Source organism: Mirounga leonina, unplaced genomic scaffold (genome assembly GCF_011800145.1).
Source record: "Mirounga leonina isolate KUSES-001 unplaced genomic scaffold, KU_Mleo_1.0 Mir_168, whole genome shotgun sequence".
NCBI classification, from domain to species: domain Eukaryota; kingdom Metazoa; phylum Chordata; class Mammalia; order Carnivora; family Phocidae; genus Mirounga; species Mirounga leonina.
In genome coordinates this window covers 39,445,761-39,470,880 of record NW_023270426.1, presented here as the reverse complement: position 1 = coordinate 39,470,880, position 25,120 = coordinate 39,445,761, and the positions used below count along the sequence as shown (strand labels likewise).

The 25,120-nt window shown below is 35.1% G+C and overlaps 1 protein-coding gene across 4 annotated transcripts in view; it reads left to right on the top strand.

The window, feature by feature from the left end:
• The window catches only part of SREK1IP1 (SREK1 interacting protein 1), a 42,812-nt gene extending 19,665 nt beyond the window's left edge, over positions 1–23,147 (top strand). Inside the window, exons 3-5 of one of the 4 annotated variants that reach the window (XM_035014514.1) lie at positions 2,101–2,244; positions 17,464–17,536; positions 20,021–23,147. In XM_035014514.1, the coding sequence (XP_034870405.1) occupies positions 2,101–2,244; positions 17,464–17,536; positions 20,021–20,210 (407 nt within the window). In that variant the 3' untranslated portion in view covers positions 20,211–23,147. Of the gene's footprint in view, positions 1–2,100; positions 2,245–4,205; positions 5,898–15,311; positions 16,197–17,463; positions 17,537–20,020 lie in introns of those variants that run through there. The other 3 variants (XM_035014516.1, XM_035014515.1, XM_035014513.1) reach the window with 3 other exon arrangements.
• Positions 23,148–25,120: the final 1,973 nt, after the last annotated feature.

Here is a 25,120-nt window from a genome sequence, read left to right as displayed (position 1 = left end):
GCTCTCTCTCTCTCTCTCTCTCTCAAATAAATAAATAAAATCTTTCAAACAAACAAACAAAAATACAGTGGAGAAGATTTTAACAACAAAATAGACATAGCACTCCGTTCAACAGTGTGATATGTATTCTATTATATACCAAATCATTTCATAAATTTACTAGATGATAGTCCACAAAAGAAATCTCAGCAAATAGCAAATAACTGATCTCATACAGAGGTATCTAATACAGAGCTACTTTCTGGTAGCAGTGTAATAAATTTATAAATCAACAAAAGCATAATTTGAAAAGTCCATATGTTTGGAAACTGAAAAGAATACTTCTGAATGATTCATTTGGAAAGAAATCACAACAGAGGAAACTTGTTTCCAGCAGTATGGCAGACTGGATCCTCTTGCAAACAATTAAGGAACTTGTATAAAATATACAGTACATATTTTAGTTACAGTAGTGTTCTAGGAAGAAATAAGGAATTAGAGGACAACCATCAAAGGAAAGCAGAAATTCAAAGAGGTAAGACTTGGGGCGCCTGGGTGGCTCACTTGGTTAACCATCTGCTTTCGGTTCAGGTCATGGTCCCAGGGTCCTGGGATCAAGCCCCACATCGGGCTCCCTGCTCAGAGGAGAGCCTGCTTCTCCCTCTCCCTCTGCTGCTCCCCCTGCTTGTGTGCGCTCTCTCTCTCTCTCTCTCTCTCGGTCTGTCAAATAAATAAATAAAAAAAATCTTAAAAAAGAAAAAGAGGTAAGACTTGAGGATATTTCCTGAACCCAGTGTTCATGAACTTGTGTTTTCGTGGGTTGGCAGAGTACAGGAGATAAAATCAAGGCCCAGCATCCTGCCTAAGATTGGGACTCTAATAAGAGGTGTTCTTGTATAAATCTAGAACATACAAAGGGTTTCACACTCAAAGTAAGAGAGAACTAGAAATAAGCCCTAGCATAGAGTTAGGATGAATCATTAGTGGGTCGTGGAATCAAGTATGTGGTTACCATCAGCAGCACTGTTTATTGTTGTTTTTATTTTTGTTTGTTTTTAAATATCAAATGTAATGCTTCAGGTAACTTTTTGTTTCATTGTTAATGAGTTAGTGTGTATTTGTATTTGAATGTGTATATGAGTACAAAACATAATACTGAGTGGCGAAAACTAGTTGCAGATTGATAGGTAAGTATAATTGAGTTTATGTTATAAAATAATCCAATATGCTGTTTTGGAAAGATAAATACCAACTGTCGTAAACCAGCTTCTGAAGACAGAATAGAATGGGATTAGGACAGTGTTCCAAGGAATGATGCAAGATCCCCCCCTTTGTGTGTGTGTGTGTGTGTGTGTGCGTGCGCACGTGTGCGACACACCTGCAAACATTTACCTTAAAAAAAAAAAACCTAAGTGAATATGACAGAATGTTAACATGTAGGTGATAGGCACTTGGATATATATTGGCTATACAATTTCCTGTACTTTTGTGTTATTTGTACTATATGATTTTTGAAAAAGCTGTATCATGCACTAAGTAGGTAACTATTATAGTTTTATTATGGGGAGAGTCTTTAGGGGGTGAATGATGTCAGAATGAAATTTTTTTTTCAGAATGAAATTTTTATTTAAGTGTTCTTTAGAAGAGCACCCCTGGGTGGTGCAGTCGGTTGAGCTTCCAACTCTTGGTTTAGGTTTAGGTCACGATCTCAGGATCATGAGATTGAGCCTTGCGTCAGGCTCAGCAAGGAGTCTGCTGGAGTTTCTCTCTCTCCCTCTCCCTCTCCCCCTCCTTCTGCTCTCTCTCTCTCAAGTGACACCTTTAATTAGATGAAAGCTATGTAGTTGCTATGTAATTAAGTACATAGAAAGGGAAAATACATGAAATATGATGTAGCCAAAAATGCTTGTTAAATTAGAAGCCCTGATGAATAAAGGAAGAAGCTCTCTCTCTTGAGTGGTGCATTCAGGGAAAGCAAACTATGACCCACCAAATAATCAAAGTTTAAACATTATATTATTAAAATTGTAATTTGTTTCTTAACCATGAGGCAAAAAACTAAAAATATATAATGTATATATTATTTTGTCATTCACATTTTTGTTTGTTTGTTTTACTTAGCTGGTCACCTGACATTTGAATGCCGTAATTTTCTCCGAGTGGACCCCAAAAGGGATATAGTTTTGGATGTGAGCAGCACAAGCAGTGAAGAGAGTGATGAAGAGAATGAAGAACTGAATAAATTGCAGGCATTACAAGAAAAAAGTAAGTAATGCTTTTTCTTTCCCTCCATCCTTTAAAAATGTTTCTAAACATTCTGCTTATGATTATGTCATGTTTATTGTTCTATTGTACTTATCATTTAGATAGCTTGTGTATTTTATGTAAGAGGTACTGCATAGGTAAGGAAATAGGCTTTGAATTTCTAGGTACTTTGCCTCAGATCAAACAGCTAATCAGTGTTAGAACCAGGAGGCAAGTCTATTTCTGATTCCACAATGCAGGTTTTGTTGTTGCTGTTTTTCCACCACACTAAGATGTGTCACATGGTACAAAGAGTCTGATTTAAGACTTGGTTTGTAGACCTGTTTGGCCATTTTGTAGCATGTGACTTTCAGCAAGTCATTTAACCACTGTGAGCCTTAATTTCTTTGTGGGATATTGCAAAGAATAGGTTTGTCAAGTTACACTCATTCACATCAGAGATGCTAACCAGTAGCCAGGTTTACTAGTAATTTCAAGTATATACATGATCATGAGGCATAGGGAAAGCTGCAAGAGTTCTAGGACCACCAGTATAGCTCCCCACATATTTTCTTTCTACTTCACAATCCACTCTGGCCAAGATTAACATGAGGTTTCTTCATTACTTACCCAAAAGAAAGTCATTTAATCATGAAATATCTCAATTTTAAATCCGTATAGTTACATTTTCCAGGGAGCCATGTCTCATACATCCATAGATCCCAGGATTATGTACCATAAACAATCTTAGACAAACCAGCTACATCCTATAAGCAGTCTATAAATAAGGATTCTCTTGCCAACAACTTGATCATGGATCTTTAGCTTTCAGAACTGTGAGAAAATAAATTTCTCTTAATTAAATACACCTTCCTCGCATGCCCCCCCCCCCCCCCCAGCCAATTCTCTAGTTAGCAAATACCACTCATTTGTTTCCAGGAGGTCTGTCATTAGCATGTTTACAGAGAGATTTAACTAAGTTACCTTTTTTCTCTCTTGGGGGCATCCTCCTCTCTCCTCAAAGAAAGAGAAGATTGCATACCTATTGTTTAACTATTTCTTTCCCATCATGTGTATAAAATAGCCTATCCTTGCAATGGGGCTTTTAGGGATAAAATGTAATGCTGTATATGAAAATACTTTGTAAACTTCAAAATGCCATATGGTCGATGTCACACAGAATAAAAATGTAACTTGTTTGAGTATAGGTTTAGGCATGGAATGAGAGAGATACAAAAAAGTTTAAATCTTATTTTAGCTCATCAGAGAATAAACCAAATACACTTTAAAACTTTTTAAGCTTTCCATATTACATCTAGTGAAGGTAAATGAAGTCAAATGCCATCGTAATAGGACAGGCTGAGAAGGCAAGAGGAAGAGAGTCCTAAAAAGGACAAACAAGACTTACATTACATATGAGTATATACAGCTTCAGGTAAAGATAGCTGCTTGGGTGTACGTACTTGATTTTATTAGCTACTGAAACACCACTGAAATGATAGTGGAAGAATTTTTTTTAAAAAAACATAAACCCACAAAGACAAAGAAAATGAGATAGGAAGCAATAGTAACAAACTTAAAAAGCAGATGGGTTTAGGGATAATGGATTGCACACTTGAGAAAGCTCAATCCTTTAATAGTAGGAAGTCTGAGGAGTAACCTGATAGTATACACTTTAAAACTCACCAAAGACTTGGTAATGTGTATCCTTAGGTACCTCTGTGAGGACATCTGTAAAGCTAAAAACAGAGGGATTGGTTAAATATCTGACGTAATCCCCTTCAATTCCCTTTGCCTACTCTGTGAAGCCAGGTGGCTTCCCTCCATCACCTCAGCAGGCTACTACATGTCTGTTTTCTAGACAGGGTAAAACAAAGGGTCTTTGAATTGGGACACACCAAACACAGATGAAAACAGTAAGTTAAAGTACAAATAGAGAATGGCGAGAACCTTCCAGACATCTTCATCTGTTTGGTTCCCAGACTTCTATCACTCAGGCAGAAGATTTGAAGATTTATCTCTGGGAGATCTGACTGGTCTAAGAAGAAAGACAGACATAAAGATACTGACCTCAAGGATTCTTCAAGGACACGACATAGCCACATTATCAGCAAAGTTAAGATTTAGAAGTTTCACTTGCGCAAAGCTTCATATGAGCTTTTTTAGACAATCAGGGAGCACTAAATTTCTGAAGAAAGACTTTCACGTGAAATATAGATACCAAAACCAACCAACCAATGGAACAACTTGAAGGATACAGAGTCTGTGCAGGGAGAAGAAAACAGAAATCATTAATGCCCAGTTTTATAGAAAGATATGCTACAGCACCCATGAAACAAGAATAAGATAGTATAAAAAGAACAAAACAACAAAAGAATTTTTGGAATTAAAAAAGAAGCAGACATTCAAAACTTGATAGAGCTGGAAGCTAAAGTTAAAGAAATCTAACAAGCAAAATAAGAGAAGGAAAAAAAAAAAGATAAGACAAAGAATCTGTGTAGGAAACACTTCATTCAGATGAGCCCTAGAAGGAGAAAACAGAAGGAATTTCCAAGAACCGAAGGACATTAGTTTCCAGATGAAAGTGTTCAATAAGTACTAAGCACAGTGTTAGAAATAGACCCACACAAAGGCACATCGTTATAAAACTTTGTATCATAGGAAACAAGGAGAATATAATTCAAACTTCCAGAGTCAGGGATAAAACAGATCATAGGTAAAAGATCAAGAGTCAGAATAACTTTGTTCTTCTGTAAAAAAATACTGGAATCTAGTAGATGTGGATAATGCTTTCAAATTTTTGAAGGAAAATTATATCCAAATTAGAATGATATACCCAACCAAATTATCAACCAAGTGTGAAATAGAATAAAGATCTTGGCAGACATTCAAAGTAAAAAAAAAAAAAAAATTACCTCTCACGTACTCTTTCTTAGAGCACTGATTCCAGAGGTTTCTACCAAAGTAAGGGAGTTGACCCTTAGAAGGAAGACTTTCTAGGAAGTAGAGAAGATACGAAGGGAGTCTCTAGGGCATTTGTAGAGGAGATCTCAGGAAGACAGCCACACCAGTCACAGAGACCAGGCTGAAAGATCAAAGTGAAGATTCTGGGAGAGAAAGCCTAAGATTGTCAGTTCCACAGGGACAGTTTCTACCCCATCCATCTCCACTGCCCTATCTAAAAACAAAAAACAAGAAAACTGAGAAAACCCAAACCAAACCAAAACAAAAACTCTAGTATTAGGAAGGCAGTTAGAGAACACATAATTTAAACCTAGTTTTACAGAAAAGGAACTGAGGACAGATGACTCCCCAGGTCACTAACTTGTCACCATGAAGCCAGCACTGTGATCCATGTTTCTTACCTACTAGTCCTATACTGTTTACAGTGTGGTGCTCTCCTACCTTAGAGATCACCCAGTCTATTGGTTCTTCATCTTTTTTCCCCTCACCACATCGATCTCGAAGGATAAAGTACACTCTCATCATGAATAGTGGTTTAGTCTAGAGGTGATTTTTCAGTAAGAAAACCTGGGACAAACCTTACCCTGGCAGGAAAAGGAGGGAGTTAACATACCATACACCAGGATAGGGAGTAGTTGGTAAAACTTCGTTGTTAGAATCAGCTTTCCCTTAACCTCACGTTGAGAATGACTGACTCAATATAGACTTTTTTTTTTTTTTTTTTTCCCTTTAAAAAGATACACTTGCCGGGCGCCTGGGTGGCTCAGTCATTAAGCGTCTGCCTTCGGCTCAGGTCATGATCCCAGGGTCCTGGGATCGAGTTCCACATTGGGCTCCCTGCTCGGCAGGAAGCCCACTTTTCCCTCTCCCACGCCCCCTGCTTGTGTTCCTGCTCTCGCTATCTCTCTGTCAAATAAATAAATAAAATCTTTAAAAAAAAAAAAAACATACACTTGCCTACGGTCACTTAAAGGCTCAGAACTTGTTTCCAAGTCTCATGGCTCCCACTCAGGAGAGTGCTTATTTCAGGATATCATGCAGATTACAAAAAGTATTATAAAAGGGATCCGTATTTATTTCATGGTCATCTAGTGGAAGCCCAGTGACCCCCTACTCAAACAATAAACTGGTTCCTAAATATAGGAGGAAAGGAGTACAGAGGTTGTGGTTCTTAGTTCCATTGATAACTTTGTGATAGTGCTTAGGATCTCGGATGGCGTGAGGGTAGAACACTGACTTGAGTGTGAGTTCTCATGCCATAGCCATTAGTGGTACTGAAGGCTCCTGAATCCTTCCTTGGTTCTTAGAGGTGGGGAGCTCTTGTATCAACTCTCTTGAATAAGTTATGGTTTGCGGGGATTTTTTTAATGACAATAAAAATAGTGAACCAGGAGAAAGCAAAGAATTTTTAGTGTACTTATGTTAATTAGTTGTTCTGCTTTTATGAAATAGAGACATGAAGGGGAAGAGAGCTAAATGTCACCAAATAAAATTCAAAACTTATTTTTGTATAAGTTATGGTCTTTTTTGCTTCTGTTTACATTTGTTTCTATTATATTGTATGTTTTTCAGTATATTTAAGGAATTAAAAGAAAATCTTTCATTTAAAACAAAAATCTAAATGACAAATACATCAATTTTTGACACGAATTAGAATATGTGAGAGCAGGACTTGACGTGGATGGGAACAAGCATTGTTGGCGTATAGTACAACAACCTGGGACCCAGGCAGCCTTATAAAATTGTATTACAGGTGCTGTGAACAGGGAAAGATTGACTAGTCCATACGTAATGAGGATTCTATGATCTTACTGACGCACTGTGTGTGTTTGTGTGTGAACATGCTTGTTGTTTGGTAGCACTACCATGGTTTAGGAAGCTTATTAAGGTTTTATAGTGTGTTTTGAACTTGCTGAAGAAATTGCCTTTGGAATTGTGCATGATAGTAGCAAATATCTGAAGTCCTATTTATGTTATAGTATGCAGAAAGCCAGCGTAAAAGGATTTTACTCTTCACAAAGTACCCAAGAAATTCAAGAGTATGGATTTTTTTTCTCATTCTGTTTTACCTAGTGTTCTTTAACATTAATCAGCTATTTACCTGTAACCAGGAGGTAGTCCTCTTCCCATATCTCATCCCATAATATTTTATGATACTCTTTTAGTTTAGTCCAGAAAAGAAATGTTGTATTTTGACAAATTTGGGGGTTTGGGCTTAGTTTGATGTTTTGGTTTGGTTTTGTTTGTTTAAGAAAGTTTTATTTTAAATTCATACTTGATATTATTTAAAGATGGTTGATTCTGAATGCTGCCCAGGAGAAAATGCCAAAATCAGGTATTTGCGTGTTACCATAATTGTGTCTCTTGTTCCCTTTAGTAACTGCTAGAATCAGATTCAAGCGAATGACTCCAAGTGGTGGTTTCAAGCTTCATAAAGATGTGGCTTAAATGAATCCATAGCATAATTGGAATAAAACCTGTATTTGGCTCAAAATGTACTTTTCATAAGAAAGTTACAAAAGATACTTCCTAAGTAGTTGACTAGAAGGCCCAAAAGTGAATGGAAATTTCGATGAATGGATCTAGGTTTGAAACAACTTAATCAGGTATTTAAAAGCACCTGGAGTAGCTACAAACCTGGTGACATACGCAAAGATCTATTGGGTGACTGCTGGTACTACTAGGATGGTTCTTTCTTGTTATCCCAAAGTTGTCTCTAAGCACTGGATCATATTCTCTGACTCCTGTATGGTACACAAGAGACTACCACTCTTGCTGAACATAGAAAATTTAAGTGGTAAAGTACATAGGGTTTTTTTGCCTTCAATTTTGTACTCCAAAGGTTGATTGTATTATTTTCCAAGAAAATACTGTTTTGAAGAAACTCAGATTCTTTTCCTTATGCCTATTACATTTCAATATCCTGTCTCAGAAGACACTTCAATAAATAGAGGTGGAATCATTTTAAGAGTGGTAGTATAGAAACAGTCAACTGTCTAAATCAAACTTTTGTCTTCAGTGCTTGAATTCTCATATACTATTATTGTCAATACTGCTAGTTCCTAAGGGTAGTAGCGAGGAAAAAAGATGTCTTGAATTCTAGAGTTATTTTGTTTTTATTAGAACTAATTTATCCATATAACCAAGTCACTGGACTCCTTATCCATCATTCCTAAATGGAAGTGGTTATTTTTCCCATAGCTACTTATTTGCTTAGTTTCTTATAACTTTGGGGGAGGGGCATGTTTACAGTAGTCATTCTGAACTTACAGATACAAAAAAAAATCTGCTCAAGAAAAAGCTAAAATGACTATTTGAATGTCCGATCACGTCAATTGCAAAGCAAAGAATATTACTAGGGATAAAGAAGGTTTCTTTATAATGATAAAAGTGTTAGTGCAGAGGACATATGAAAAGTAAGTGTTTATGAATACTAAGTGGTGATGCACCTAATAACAAATTCAAACTCTATGAGACAAACTGCTAGAATCACCAGGGAAAATCCTTGTGGATAAATAAATCCACAATTATAGTTGGAGATTTCAGCATTCCTCTCTTAGTAATTGATGGAACCGGTAGACAGTAAATCGGAAAGGATATATAAGACTTGAATAACACTGCCAACCAACTTGACCTATTCAATATTTATAGAACACATCTCCCAACAAGAGCAGAATACACATTAGTTTTCAAGAGCACAAAGAACATTTACCTAGATAACCTTATTATGTGCTATAAAACAAATCTTAATACATTTTCAAGGATTCACATTATGAAAATATGTTCTCTAGCCACAAGGGAATTAAATTAGGAATTTAGTAACATCTTCCTAAAAAATTCCCCAATATATGTAATCTAACATACTCTAAATAACCCATTGGGTCAAAGAAAAAAGGCAAAAGGAAATTAGAAAGTATTGTGCACTGAATGAACAAAAACACAATGTAATATTTATGGGATGCTCTTAAAGCAGTACTTAAAGGCAAATTTACAGGACTAAATTTCTGTATTAGAAAAGAAGAAATGGGGCGCCTGGGTGGCTCAGTTGGTTAAGCGACTGCCTTTGGCTCAGGTCATGATCCTGGAGTCCCAGGATCGAGTCCCGCATCGGGCTCCCTGCTCAGCGGGGAGTCTGCTTCTCCCTCTCACCCTCCCCCCTCTCATGCTCTCTTTCTCTATCTCATTCTCTCTCAAATAAATAAATAAAATCTTAAAAAAAAAAAAAAGAAAAGAAGAAATGTCTCATATTTACAACTTAACCTCTGCCTTAAGCACTAGAAAAAGAAGAGTAATGAAACCCAAAGTAAGCAGAAGAAAGAAAATAAAAAAGATCAGAGATGAAATCACTGAAATGGAAAATAGGAAAACAGTAGAGGAAATTAGTAAAACCAAAAGCTGGTCCTTTGAGAAGATCTATAAAATTGAAAAATTGCTCTCCGAACTGATCAGGTAAAAATGAAAACAAACAAAAAAAACCCAGTATCAGAAGTGAAAGAAGTGACAACAGTACAAATTTTAAAGGTATTAAAATAAGGGGACTATTGTGAAAAACCTATGCCAATAAATTGGACAACTTAGATAGAATGGACAATTACTTGAAACATACAATCTACCAAAAACTCTTTGAAGAAGAAATAAACTGAATGGCTTACATCTATTAAAGAAGTTAAATGTTTAGTTTAAAAACTTCCAACAAAGAAAACTCCAAATCTGAATGGCTTCTCTCTTACTTCTACCAGATGTTGAAGGAGAAATAAAACCATTTCTATATAAAATCTTAAAAATTGAAGAGGAGGGAGTACTTTCCAATTCACTTTTTAAGACCAGCATTCCCCTAATAACACTACAAGTAGAGACTCCTACAAATACAGGCACAAACAGAAGTTTAAGCAATTAAAAGAATTTTAGCAAACCAAATCCAACAATATGTGAAAAGGATGTTATGACCAATTGGTGTTTATCCCAGTAGTGTAAGATTTGTTTCAGTTCAAACCCAGCCAATGTAATTCACCATTTTTAATAGCTCTTTAAAAAAGAACACCTATATAATAATTACAGTATTTTAAGAAATTATATGAGGAAGTTCACTGTCCATTTTTGATAAAAATACTCAGCAAACTAGGAAAAGAAGGGAACTTCATCAACTTGATAAAGGACATCTATAAAAAGCTGGAAGATTACATAATACCTAATGGTGAAAGACTGAATGTTTCCGTAACATAAGAAACAAAGCAAAGATGTCCACTCCTACCACTTCTATTCAACATTGTAGTGGAGAGTCCAGCCACACAATAAGACAAGAAAAATCAAAGGCATCCAGATTGGAAAGGAAAGAGTAAAACTATTTACTGATGACTTGGTCCTCTATATAGAAATCCTATAGAATCTACCAAAAAAACTTGTAGAAACTAATAACCTAAGAACTAAGTTCAGCAAAGTTATAGAATACAAGATTGACCAATGGGCAAAAAATCACTTGTATTTCTGTATCATGACAATAAATCAAAAACTGAAATTTTAAAAATACCTTTTATAACAGCATTAAAAATGTGAAATACTTAGGGATAAATTGACAGAAGATGTGCAAGTCTGGAACATACAAAACATTGCTGAGGGAAATTAAAGAAATGAATGAATCAAAAGATAGACCATATTCATGGAATAAAAGATTCAGTTTTTTTAAGATGTCTGTCTGTTCACTCATTGAACACTACATCGAAAACTAATGATGTACTACTATATGTTGGCTAATTGAATTAAAAAAAAAATGTCAGTTCTCCCCAACCTGATTTATAGATTCAAACTCATCACAATCAAAATTCTAGCAGACTGTTTTAGAAATTGACAAGCCACTTTTAAAGGTCTTGTGGAAATGTAAAGAACATAGAATAGCTAAAATACTTTGAAAAAGAGTAATAAAGTTGGAGGACTAGCACAACCTAATTTCAGGGCTTAGTGTAAAGCTACAAGTAATTAAGGCAGTGTTGTATTGATGTAAGGATAGATCCATGGAATAGAACAGACCCATACATTTATGGCCAATTGATTTTTTTAAACTTCTTATTTTCAAAGAATTGTAGATTCACATGCAGCTGTAAGTGATAGGAGAGTACTTTGTACCCTTTATGTAGTTTTCCTCAATGGTAACATCTTCCAAAATTGTTGTACAATATCACAACCAGGATTCTGACATTGATAGAGTCAAGATAAAGAATATTTCTGGCACCACAAGGGTCACTCATATTGCCTTTTTAAAAGCCACACCCACTTCTCTCTTGTCCTTACTATCTTCTTAATTTCTGGCAACCAAAAATTTGCCGTTTCTATAATAAAATTTCAAAAATGTTTGATAAATGGATTCATATAGTATATAATCTTTTTAGATGGGCTTTTTCCACTAGCTATAATTCTCTGGAGATGCACTCAGGTTGCTGCATATTTCAAGAGTTTGTTTCTTTTTATTGTTGAATAGTATGTAAGTCTATGATCCTTTTTTGAGTTGATTTTTGTGTAAGATGAGAGACTTAAGCCAAGTTTTAGCCTTTTGTTTAAAGATAACCAATTGTTCCAGCGCTCTTTGTTGGAAAGCTATCTTTCCTCCATTGAATTGCCCTTGCATTTTTGCCAAATATCAGTTGGTCATATTTGTGTCTGTTTGTTTCTAAGTTGTCTTCTGTTCCATTGATCTATGTGTCTTTTCTTCCATCACTGCCACACAGTCTTGATTAACGTAGCTATATAATAAGTCTTAAAATTGAATAGACTGATTTTTTTTTTAAGATTTTTATTTATTTATTTATTTGACAGAGAGAGACACAGTGAGACAGGGAACACAAGCAGGGGGAGTGGGAGAGGGAGAAGCAGGCTTCCCGCCGAGCAGGGAGCCCGATGCGGGGCTCGATCCCAGGACCCCAGGACCAGGACCTGAACTGAAGGCAGACACTTAATAACTGAGCCACCTAGGCGTCCCTATTCCTGTTTTTGCTTAGAGTATTTATTATGAAATCATTGTCAGATTTTGCTAAAAGTATTTTCTGCATTGATCAGTATGATACTATGATTTTTCCTTAGCTTGTTAATATGGTAGATTATATTATTGATATTTGAAAACTGAACCAACCTTGCATCCCTGAGTTCTATTTGCTAATATTTTGTTAAGGATTTTTCCATCTATATTCATGAATCATGTTGGTCTATAGTTTTCTTGTTTTGTACTATTTTAGTCTGATTTTGGTATCAGAGTAACAGTGACATAGAATATTGAGATTTCATTCTCCTATTTTTTGGAAAGATTACATAAGATTTGTATTAAAGTGGTATTAATTTTTCTTTAAATGTTTGGTAGACTTCTTCAGTGAAGTTATCTGGGCCTGAAGATTTCTTTTTGGAAGTTTTAAAATTACAAATTCGATTTCCTCAATAGTTAAAGGGTTATTGAAATATTCTATTTCATGTGAGATGAGTGTAGCAGTTTGTTTTTTGAGAAAGGGGTCCATGTTGTCTATGTTGTCAGATTTATTTCACTTATCCTTTTGATGTATACAAGGTCCATGCTGATATACCTTTTTTCATTCCTGACACTATTAATTTGTATCTTTTTTTCTTTCACATTTTGCTAGAGATTTGTCAGGTTTATTGATCCAGCTCCTTGTTTTATTCTTTTTCTCTAATTTTTTTTCTGTTTTCAATTTCATTAATTCTTGTGCTTTATTATTTTCTTTTATTATTTTCTTCCTTCTACTTGCTTTGCGTTTATTTAGCTTTCCCCCCTTAAGATTCAAGCTTAGGTATTATTAATTTGAGACTTTTCTTCATTTCCCTTGTAAGCATTTAGTGCTATAAATTTCCCTGTCAGCACTGCTTTACTGTGTTCCACAAATTTTTATGTATTTCACTTTCATTCAGTTCAGTGTGTTTTGTTTTCCTTGAGACTTCTTTGCCTCATGGATTACTTTTAAGTGTTGTTTTCTTTCTTTTACTGATTTCTTATTTGAATCCATTATGGACAGAAACATAACTTCGTATATGTTCAGTTCTTTTAAGTTTGTTAAGATTCGCTATATGACCCAAGGTATATTCTATCTTGGGTGGAGTGTTTTTTAAATATTGTTTAGATTCTGTTGATTGATGGTATGGTTGAGCTCTTCTCTATTCTTGCTGACTTTGTGTATGGTATCTATTAATTGTTGAGAGAGAGATGTTGAAGTCTCTACCATCGTAGATTTGTCTGTTTCTACTTTCAGGACTATCAGTTTTTGGTTTGTATATTGTTAGCTGTTATTTGGTGCATACACATTTAGGGTATGTCTTGTTGGTGAGTCAAAACTTTTATCATTATATTATGCCTCTTTCTCACACTGGTAATTTTCTTTGTTCTGATGTCTGTTTTATCTGCTATTAATATAGCTACTCTAGCTTTTCTTTGATAATGTTTGTTTGACGTATCATTTCTATCCTTTTTTTTCAGTGTGTCTATGTCATTTTAATTGAGGTGGGAGTCTTGTAGACTGTGGATGGATGAATCATATTTTTCAATCCATTCTGCCAATTTCTTTTAATTGGTATCTTTTTTTTTACATTAATTATTTAAATGTTAGGGCTAATCCTGCCATTTTATTATTTGTTTTCTGTTGACTCTCTCTGTTTTTCATTCTTGTTTCTTTTTTCCTGCCTTCCTGTGGGTTACTTGAATATCTTTTAGGATTACCTCTAGTGCTTTGACTTAGCTATAGTGTCACTTGAACACTTTAGAAGTACATTTTGATTTATCTGTAGTGTCTTTGACTATGTCCATAGTGTTTTTAAATTTTTCTATGGTGTTTTGTATAGCAATTTTTGGTGGTTGCTCTAGGTATTATATATACATAATTAATCACAGTCTACTGGTGTTGTCATCTTACCAATTCAAGTGAAGAGTAGAAACCATGCCTCCCTTTATTTCCCTTTACCCTCTCCCCTTTATAATACCATTGTCTTAAATACGTTCTCTACATACATTTAGAACCATATGAGACAGTGGTATAGTTTTGCTTCCACCATCAAACGTAATTTAAGAACTCAAGAGAAGGGAAGCTTATTGTACTCATGTTTTTGCTTACTATGTTCTTTCTTCTCAATGTTCCAGTATTCCTTCTTTTATCATTTCCTTTCCATTTAGAGAATTTACTTTAGCCATTCTTTTAGGGTCTATCTGCTGGTAACACATTCTTTTACTTTTTCCTTATCTGAGTACGTCCTGATTTCTCCTTCATTCCTGAAGGATATTTTTACTGTGTAGAGGATTCCAGGTTGACATTTCTTTCAGCACTTAAAAAATGCTGCCCCCCTTACTTCTGGCTTCCATGCTTTCTAATAAGAAATCTGCTTCCATTCTATTCACTCACATAAGTAACGTATTATTTTTCTCTGGCTACTTTCAAGATTTTTTTTCATTAGTTTTCAGAGGTTAAATTGTCATATGTCTTGATATGGATTTCTTTGGGTTTATCCTGTTTGAGATTCCACTCAGCATCTTGAGTCTGTAAGTTTATGTCCCTTGCCAAATTTGGGAAGTTTTCAGCTATTATTTTTTCAAGTACCCTCCTTCTTTATATTCTCCTTCCAGGACTCCAAGTGACATAAATATTGTATCTTTTGTTACTGTCCCCCAGATTCCTGAGTCTCTTCTCTTTAAATCTATTTCCTTTGCGTTGCTCAGATTGGGTGATTTCTGTTGTTCTGTTCTCCTGTTCAGTGATATTTTTCTTCAGTGCTTGACATTCTGCTATTGAGCCCATCCACTGAGTATTTTAATTCCATTTATTGTATTTTTAGTTCTAAAATTTCTATTTTGTTCTTCTTTGGATTTTCTGTTTCTTTGGGGCTTTCATATTTTTTCATTTGTTTCCAGCATCTCGTTATTGTTCATAGAAACATTTTTATAACAGCTGCTTTAAAATCTTTTTCAGATTATTTTAATAATAATCTCTCATTATGGTGTTGTCATATTCATTGTTTCATTTTTCATTCAGTTTGAGATCTTCCTGGTTCTTGACTTGTTGAGTTCTTTTCAACTGTAACTTGTTACGTTGTATTATGAATCGCTGACTTTTCTTAAACCTTCTCCTTTATCTCATTTTCTCTAGTACCACCGCAGAAGGAAAAGTGGGGATGCCACCTTGTGACTGCCAGGTGGAGACAGAAGTTCTGTTTCCCCACTCAGGTTCCACAAACACTCAAAGTGGTGATGACTTCTTGTTACTGCTGGGTTATGGTAGGAAGTTCCAACTCCCTATTGTGGTAACCCATGGTGGGAGTGGTCTTGTTACTACTGAGTGATGATGAAGGCCCTGACTTTCATTAGATCTCCTCTGACAACACTTCACTGTAGATGGAAGGGGTGCCTCATTAATACCGGGTGGCAGCAGAAGTCAAGGCTTCCTAAATGGTCTCCATTGACACTCTTAGTGGAGATCTCTTTACTGGCCAATAGAAATGAAAGTCCTGGACACCTACTTAGACTTCTCAGGCTGGGGAATTGAGGTGCCTTATCACAGCTTTACAAGGGCGGAATGTCTAGGTTCCCCACCTACCCTCTGCTGACATGGACGGGGGTGGTGCCAGTTTTTTCTGTGGTGTTTGACTTCAGTAAAGGCAGTTATTATCTACCAGCTACCTGTCCCTAGGCTGTCCCTGTTTTGGTCCTTTGGCTAAAGAAATCAGGCTTTTGTTGGGGTATTTTTGTCTGTACCTGTTGACATTGCCAGGTTGCCTACTTCTTCAGCTCCAAGTCTGGGCTATAGGAAGCAAGAATTCCAGGGAACTCACTACTGTGTCATTCTCTGGGTTTCAAGATCCTTAGTTGGTCTGTCTTATTTCTACTTTTCAGTTTTTTATATTTGTTTTTATAATGTCTGGTATTTTTAGTTGAACTTACTGGGAGGAATAGGAAAAGTACACTTACTTCATCTTCCCAGAAGCAGAAGTCTAGTTGATTTTTTTTTCCTGTCCAACTGATTTTTGACAAAGGTGAAATAAGTTGCAAAATATTATATATGCCACTGTATTTATATACCATATAAAATATCATATATCCATCTTTCAAAAGAGAGGAAAAACTTGGGACTTATATGTAACCATTTTACGTAAGTAATTGTATGTGTATATTTGGTTATTAGAGAGCAAGCTTAGAAGAAAACACACCAAATTGCGTATTTTAGAAACAAGTTAGAGAATAGTATATATCCTTTCCTTCAGGGATACCGATGACATAAATATTAGATCTATTGTTATTGTCCTGGGATCCTGACATCATGATCCTAGAATCCCATGATGCTAACTAAGTTCCTCTGCAAAAGAAAATTTTAAAAAGCTGTATTCAAAGGGCACCTGGCTGGCTCAGTCAGTAGAGCATGCTAGATCAACCCTCTTGATCTCAGGGTTGTGAGTTCATGCCCATGTTGGGCATGGCATCTACTTAAAAAGAAAGAGAAAGAGAGAAAGAAAGAAAAGCTGTATCTGATTGTATTGTTTTGTTTTTTAAGACCTGAAATGCTACCCACCAAATTGTTGATATTGATTCGCTATAGTAATTAATCGTGGAGTACATGAATTTTTTTACTTAATGTACCTAGCAGTGATTGAAATTTTTATAAAGAGCATATAATATTTTTATAAGCTTCTTAATAAATAAAAATAATTAATGGACCTTAAGAGTACTAAGCTAAGTGAAATAAGTCAGAGAAAGACAAACACTGTCTGATTTGACTTATATGTGAGATCTAAAAAATAAACAAAAAAGCCAAGCTCATAGATACAGAGAAGAGATTTGTGGTTGTTAGAGGCAGGTGATAAGAGTGGTCAAAAGGTACAAACTTCCAGTTATAAAATAAATTAAGTCATGGGAATGTAATATACAGTATGTTGACTATAGTTAATAGTACTGTATTGTATATTTGAAAGTTGCTAGGAGAGTAGATCTTAAGAGTTCTCATCACAAGAAAAAAAATTTTGGGTAACTATGTAACATGGTGATAGATGTTAACTATACTTACAGTGATTATTTTGCATTGTATACAAATATCAAACCATTATGTTGTACACCTGAAAGTAATATGATGTTATATGTCAATGATACCTCAATTTAAAAAAACCATCAAGAAAGGAGAAATTGTTACAAGAAAAGCACAATATCCTAACCAATGAAATTCATCGCCAACAACTGAAATAAAAAAATGTATATATACCATGTTAGTATGTAGATTCATGGTATCCTGATTCTTTCCCCTCAACACACAGGAGTAAATGAAGAAGAGGAGAAGAAAAAAGCAAAAAGCAAAGAGAAAATCAAGTTGAAAAAAAAAAGGAAAAGGTATTTTTTAACATCATTGTTTTTTAAAAGCAGGACTGTGAATCCCGGATGGATTATAAAAGTTTATTTTTTGTGTGTTGTCCAATTAATTTGACACTAATTTTTTTCTTAATGGGAATTAGATATTCAGTTATTTCAGTAAAATAACAAAGTCATGAATCAAAAGTTGATACTCAGCCATCTTTTTTTTTTTTTTTTTTGGAGCAAATTAAGGTATAAATAAATAATAGCCACCCTCCCTTCTTTTATGTATTCTAGAATTTTGAGTTTAAAACATCAGCCAGGCTTTTAATTGGATGATTTCTAAATTCTTTACATATATATTTTGTCTTCATATATATGAAATTGGAGCTTAAATATTTGTATTCTCAAAATGTCATTGCCATGGCTACAAAATTAAGTTATTAATATGATTTATATACTCACGATGCTGAAAATTCCTTCAGGTCTTTCACAATCCTCATCAGCCACTTATGAGTTTTTAGTATCAACTCTTAACAACTGACTGGTTAAAGAAATTGATCAAAAGAATTAAGAAGCAGTTTCTTTTATGGTAAATCAGTGCAGTTTCCCTTACACTAGAGTAAGCATACAGACAGACATTTTTTAAGGCCCTTGACAGTAGTAATGTCTGGCTTGGACCCTAGTTCTCTAACAGAGTAGGTTCTACAAGTCACGCATTACTTCATAGAGCATTTAATATGTACATTTTAACACCTCAGCTACTTTATAAATTGGAAAAGTTTGTTTTCTCTCAAATGTTGGGAGTTAAATAATCTTTAACATAAAAACTAATAGGAAGGTAGAGCTCAGTGTATTTTGTAGTCTGACTCGTGTATTGTTCAATCATTTGCATTAGCACAGCAAGATGGATTGCTTATAGGAAAAATGAAATGATCTGGGCACCTGGGTGGCTCAGATGGTTAAGCGTCTGCCTTCAGCTCAGGTCATGATCCCAGGGTCCTGGGATCGAGTCCCACATCGGGCTCTCTGCTCCTTGGGAGCCTGCTTCTCCCTCTGCCTCTCTCTCTCTGTCTCTCATGAATAAATAAATAAAATCTTTAAAAAAAAAATGAAATGATCTATTTTCTTCCAAATTCTAATATACTTGTTTTATCATAACAGATTATTTATTCAAGACTGGGGTCTCACAGATCTCAGGCAGGGCCTGAAATTAAATGAACTTTTCTGGGCATACTTAGCAGAGATTTTGCCACCTAATAGAATTGTTGTGTGCAAGTCTAACACTGTATCTTAAAAATGAGAATCCAGGACCAAAAAGCCAAAGAAAAACACACAGGCAAAGAAGCTCTAGTCAGAATCCACAGGTCAAGCAGGGTCTTTAAAACAGGAAAACAGACAAGAGTTGACAATAATGGAGTTGAAGAGGGAACTAGAGAATCCATGAGAAAATAAGCCCAGGAAACAGCCAAAAGTACAAATAAGATAGACAAGATGGAGGGAATACAGCATCACAGAAACAAGGGAAAACTCGGAGTTCCTAAACAGGATTCCTGAGTCACTCTACAGACCCGGCCTTATATAGTCTCATGCATTTATTTTTTCCTTCCTGTATGTCTCTTTCAGGTTTTCTTAGTTTGGGCTTTAACTTCTAATGGTTAGATCACTCAACTATCTCTTGAGGATTTTAAGTTGATTCAGTTTCTGTCTTGTCACACATTTAGAGTTTGGGTATGGGCAGATTATTGTATACCTGTTTATATAAGATCTTAAGAGATGGCTTCTCTGTTTTGTTACTTTTCTTTTCTTTTTCTTTTTTTTTTCATAGTAGAGGAAGGAATTATATAATTTTCCCCCTAATTTTTTATTAGAGTAATATTAGAAAAATAAAGAATAATGCTATATCATCTTCATTTATTTATATTCATTCAGACGCATTCAAACGCATCTTTTTGTAACTAGTGAAAATTACTTTGGAATGCAAGTGCTCATCTGTATCACTCTGCATCTAGAAGATTGAAGTATTCTGACTTGAAAAATCAAAAGAATTAACAAAAGTGCTTTCATTTTGCTAATTTTCAGCTTTCACCCATTGATACCAAGGTACAATTGCATCTTTTTGTAACTCTTTTAAGAGACTTTGCTAACAACTTATTGCATATGCGAATGAATTGTATATATAATAAAGGCTTGGTAAATGACACTTGGCTCAAACCTTAGATTTTGAAGGGTATGACAGGATGAAAAACTGAAAATCACAGAAAAATCATTATATCCTTACTGAGTTTAAAACTTATTACTAGAGTTGAGCAGAATAGAGTTACTTGTCAGTTTCTGTGGCCAAGGAGCAAAAATTCCAAAGTCAGTATTTTAAGAGAATACAAATATATAAAGCACATTTTGAGTTTCTTTGTTTATACCCCACCTTGCTCCAGAAATGATTTAAGGCAATTAAAATCTCATTTAAAATTTACCTATCAGCCATAAATGCAGTTATCAGTCAGTATGTATTATTGCCCATAGGTCTTACTCATCCAGTTCCACTGAAGAGGACACTTCAAAACAAAAGAAACAAAAATATCAGAAGAAAGAAAAGAAAAAAGAAAAAAAGAATAAGTCAAAAAGGGGGAAACATCACAAAAAGGAAAAAAAGAAGAGAAAAAAGGAAAAGCATTCTTCTACCCCTAATTCTTCTGAGATCTCCAAAAAGTAACTGAATCTTCAGCCTAAGCCATTAAATTTTTAAATTTGGTTTTGAAAGTTATCTGACCTTCCTTGGAATTTGCTATATAATTATGCTTTGCAATAAATCACAGCCTTTTCCATATAGACTTTTTTTTTTTCATATTATATGGGACCATTGTCGTCTGGCAATACATTTTTAATGTGCTAACTCTAAGGTATTGAATCAGTCTTATTACTTGGTAGCCATGTCCCAAGTATAGTTATTTGTACATACAAAATACATTATTTTTGGTATTCATGACTCTTTGTCTAACTAGTGTTATTACTTCATAAGTTGATTGTAAATGGCTTTACTACAGTCAACACAGGTGTTCTACCTAGCACTTAATATTTGCTGAATCAAGTGTCCACCTTGCAGTGATAAAGTGAGGTAGGGGATAATGCTTTGCTCTTGACTCTGAAAAATTTAATAGCTTTATATCCTATGATAATATATAAAGGTAGTGAAATTTTTCACTGTTGTTTTTAAATCTCAAGCCTTTTTCGGAAGTCATAGGAGATGAAGCTGTTTTATTGGTTTTAACTGGGACATAAGAAATGAATGGTGTTGGCAGGAAGATGATAATGAAAATACTTATAAGGAATTTTTACTGTTACATGAAACACAGAGTGTCTAGTACCTGCCTCCTCTATTATTGTAACAATTACAATTTTCTTCCTTGTTTAAAAAGACAAGTGTAGCTCAGCCTCATAGAGATGATGCTGTGTTGGGTAGAATTTTTAGGATAGACTCCTGGGTTGTTTTACAAATGTGCCATATTGGCATCTCTTCAAGTGATACCTCAAACACAGAACTTTTTAATTAGGAGAATGACAGCTAAATCATCGTTAGAGCTGATTTTTATTGTATTCTGTATGTAAATTTTATGAAGCTTGTTTCTATGAGTAATGTGGAAAATTTTTATAAATGTGAACATATATATTTATTTGTCTAAAATAATTTGTAGTTTTGAAGCAGGTTTCACAGTGAATTTATGGTTTCAAAAATGACCAGTTTGGGGTATTTCTCTCTTTTACTTCAGTCATAGACCTTAAGAGCAGTGACAAAAATTTAGGATTAAGAATTTTATTCTGTACTTTTTAAAATATAAGAGCCAGGGAGTTGCATCATGAAAGCCTTTATATAACAATGGAAATTTTATATGGGTAAGCATTTTCAAACATACATTAGTAGATAGAAGTGTTTCTTACATTTTTAATTTCACAATGATCAGTGCCCCTTACTTTGCTTAGTTTTTAGATAGCCCTGACACCCACTGAGTTAAACACTTACTGTTGTAGCAACATCAAACATCACTCAGTTATCATGGCTCAGCACCAAAGACTGCATGTACGTCACTGTGGTGCAGTTAGAAATTTTCAAGTTGCTGACCTACAGACATGGCTACAGGTAAAATCATTTTGGTGAAATCAGGTAAGTACACGTAACCTGACAAGCTGGAAAGGTGTACTGATTCTTTGTTCATCCAGCTCCCCTCGCTGGCATGACCTCAGTCAGAAGGGCGGGTGGAGGGCAGCTTCCTAACTCCTCATACCTGTGCTTACTATATTCCCATTCTAGGGAAGCTATGCCCACAGCCCTACTCTAGCGTTATAGCCGAGGAAGTTTTCACACTTCTAGCTTTTCCATAATCTAATTTAGTCAGATGGCCTCCTCAAAAAGAACCCCCCCCTTTTTTTTTTGAATAGTTCTATCAGTTGTGGAAGAGAAACAGAGTTACTAGGTTTTTAAGGGTTTATTTGGCCTTTGCTGTATTTTACGTATTTTTTAAACTGCATTTTATGAAAATACACTTCTTTGGTTATTATGATGAAAAAAATAAAGAAAAATTTTTAAAATGATTGAAAAATTTACATGCACAAGGATGACCTCATCCTATTAAGTGTGTAACATGGTTTAAAATGCTAATAATTGTAGTGAAACAAAGTTAATTCAGGTATTGGTGACTTTTATTTCTGTTTCTTATTGTAGAGATTATAAATTGGCTCATTAGATTTGTTTTCTGAATGGGGACACAATTAATAATGGTCCAGAAGAGTTATATAAAATTCAGCACTCATTAACTAAAACAGGGTGCAGATTAAAAAAATTTAATGCTCAGTAATTTTTTCCACTAGATAATATTCTTGGAATTATTCTTAAGTAAATTCCCCATAGTATGAGAATAGTTTAAGAAATCTCTCATCTGAATAAAATTCATTTCTTTTCACTAATTTTCTTCTAAAGTGATTTTGTTGTTGCGATTGGATACAGATCTCACTCATAAATTTTAGAAGATTAGTGAAATTTTCCCTGAGGCAGTATGTAGCAGAAGGAAAACTGAATTTAACAGAAAAGTCCAAAAAGTCCTGGCCTTTCTAACCACCTGTGTGACTTTCAACTAAATCATTTAGCTTCTCTGGGCCTTGGTGTCTTTCATCTATAACATATTGTACCCATTTATTTCTGAGACCTTTTCCCCTCCTTAATGTATATGCTTATCAATATTTTAGTACAATTCAAGTAATATTATTCATTTTAGAAATTATTATAGGTAAGAAGGTAGCATTCTGTAATGGTAAAGGTTGAATTTACTAAAATAACTGTTAATTAAACACATTCAACTTCTTTAAGCAGATAATTGGTATTTGGTTTACATTCTTACCAACCAATGTGTGTCATTTTCGCTAGATGCATTTGGAATTTATGTTTAGCTTTGTATCTGTAACCTGATTATCTGAATACTCTGAGGTTATTGCTTTTAGCTAATGGATCTACCCCCCCACACAATTCCCTCTTTCTTTTCTCCATTATCATCTGTTGGCTAAAATCTCTCTGAGGTATCCCTAATTGTTCACCCTTCATACATATCTGTTTACATCTTTGGTTCTCTGAGGTCAAAACACCAATAAATAAGGAGTAAAACAATTTATGTGTCTGTATTTACAATTCACTCTGTCTAAAATTATATAATTCTAGGTCACCTTCAATTAAACTAAGTTGCAGAGTTACTATAATGTTGATAAAAATGCCATCAATTCCTTTCTTCAGCAAATGTTGGTTGAGCACCTGGCATGGCAAACACTCTGCTAAGTACCGGCGATACAGAGATTCATAAGACTCCTTTGCTTCCCCAAAGAGGTTCCTAGTTTAGTTGGTAGGAGAAACAGCAGAACACATCACTGTATGATAAGTGCAGTAATTGACCTGAGCATATGTTTATAGAAACACAGAAGGCTACTTAGCTTGCCTGGAGAAGTTAGAAGAGGCAACCTAAAGAAAGTATTGTTTGACTTGGATTTTGATGGAGGATGAAGGTGGAAGCCCTGGCAGTTACGAGTGCATACTATGAACAGAGACCACAACAGAAAAAACTGAGTTGTGTGCATGTCAAGGATTGCAAGCAATATGTGAGGAAGGAAGTGGGAAGAATTGAGACTACTACTGAAGGTTCACAGGAACACGAGAAAGCAGTCTTAAGTTCCATGTTTGGAAGCTTGGACTTGAATCTCATGAGACACCATGAGAGAGTTTTAAGGAAAGAAATTACTTTTATTGAGGTTTGGTTTCATCCATTTCAAAATCCAATTAAACAGTTTTTAAAAGATGAAATTGCTCTCATGAGAAGGCCACATAGAAAATAACTTGAATCTTTCATGTCCTATTATTTGTATATTCCTGTTACGCCCTCTTCTAGACCCACTTTTCTTTCTAAGATTTGATGATCACCAAAAATTCCATTGACTTGTCTTCTAAAAACACATAAAGCTACTATATTCTTTATCAGACCCATCCCCAGAATGACCTGCATATATGCATACTTGGAAATGTGCTTTGTTTTAAATTTTTAGGATTATTTAAAAAAAATTTTTTAGATTATTTTTGACTGACTTAAATTCTGTCACTGGGTTAGTATTTGTTACACTCCAAAAAAATCATTTAAAATAGTTTTCATTGTATAGACTTGGTTGTAATTTGATGAGGCTTCTCGCTTTCTTAATATTTTGTCTCAATCTGTGAAGCACCACTGCTTCGAAGTTACAGAGACACATACCAGTTGGTCCATTGGTTGAGCCCGGTGGCTCTCCCTCAGATAACCTGGTTTGGCAGGGACTATAGCTAGTACCAGTGCTGGGATTCCATCTTCCTGGGCAGTTGGCCTCCAAGGAGAGTATATGTCTTAAGCCAGCTTGATGATAATCCCACTTATGAAGCCCAGGAGCTGCAATCCGCGACACATCCAGCCATGCCCAGCCTCCGTATCTCTCACAGGTTAGGACGAGTTTGGGGAGCCATGAGCATTTTGCTGGCCTTGACCAGTTTGCCTGCTTCCTGGGTCATTTATGGGATCAGCACTTGCCCTTGAACAGCAAAGGTAGAACTGTACCAGTGCCTTAACTTGCTCACCCTAGGTTTTTACCTGAGGCAACATCTGATTAATAGTGTAATTTTGAATATCTGTGTAGCCAGACAGCCAGTGTGAAATCCAGCATGGCCAGTAGATGTTACAGTAATGATCTTGGAGCTATGCTCTCAATATAGCCACATGTGGCTATTTAAATTTAGATTAATTAAATAAATAAAATATAAATGTATTCTTCACTTGCACGAGCCACATTTTAAGTGCCCAGTTGCCACATGTGGCTAGTGGCTACCATGGACAGTGCAGATATAGAAAGAACATTTCCACCATCACAGAAACTTCTGCACAGTGCTGGTCCAGAAGACATCCCCACTTCTTGGTAAAAATTTTGACAGCCTAATGGCCAAAAGTTTCTAAACCTGAGATTTGCATGCCGAGAGCAGTAGGGCATTCCTTTTTTTTCCTCTCAGACCAGAGAAGCCGTGTTTGACACATTTTGAAAGGCTAGTCTTTCAACTACAGTAATTTTATACAA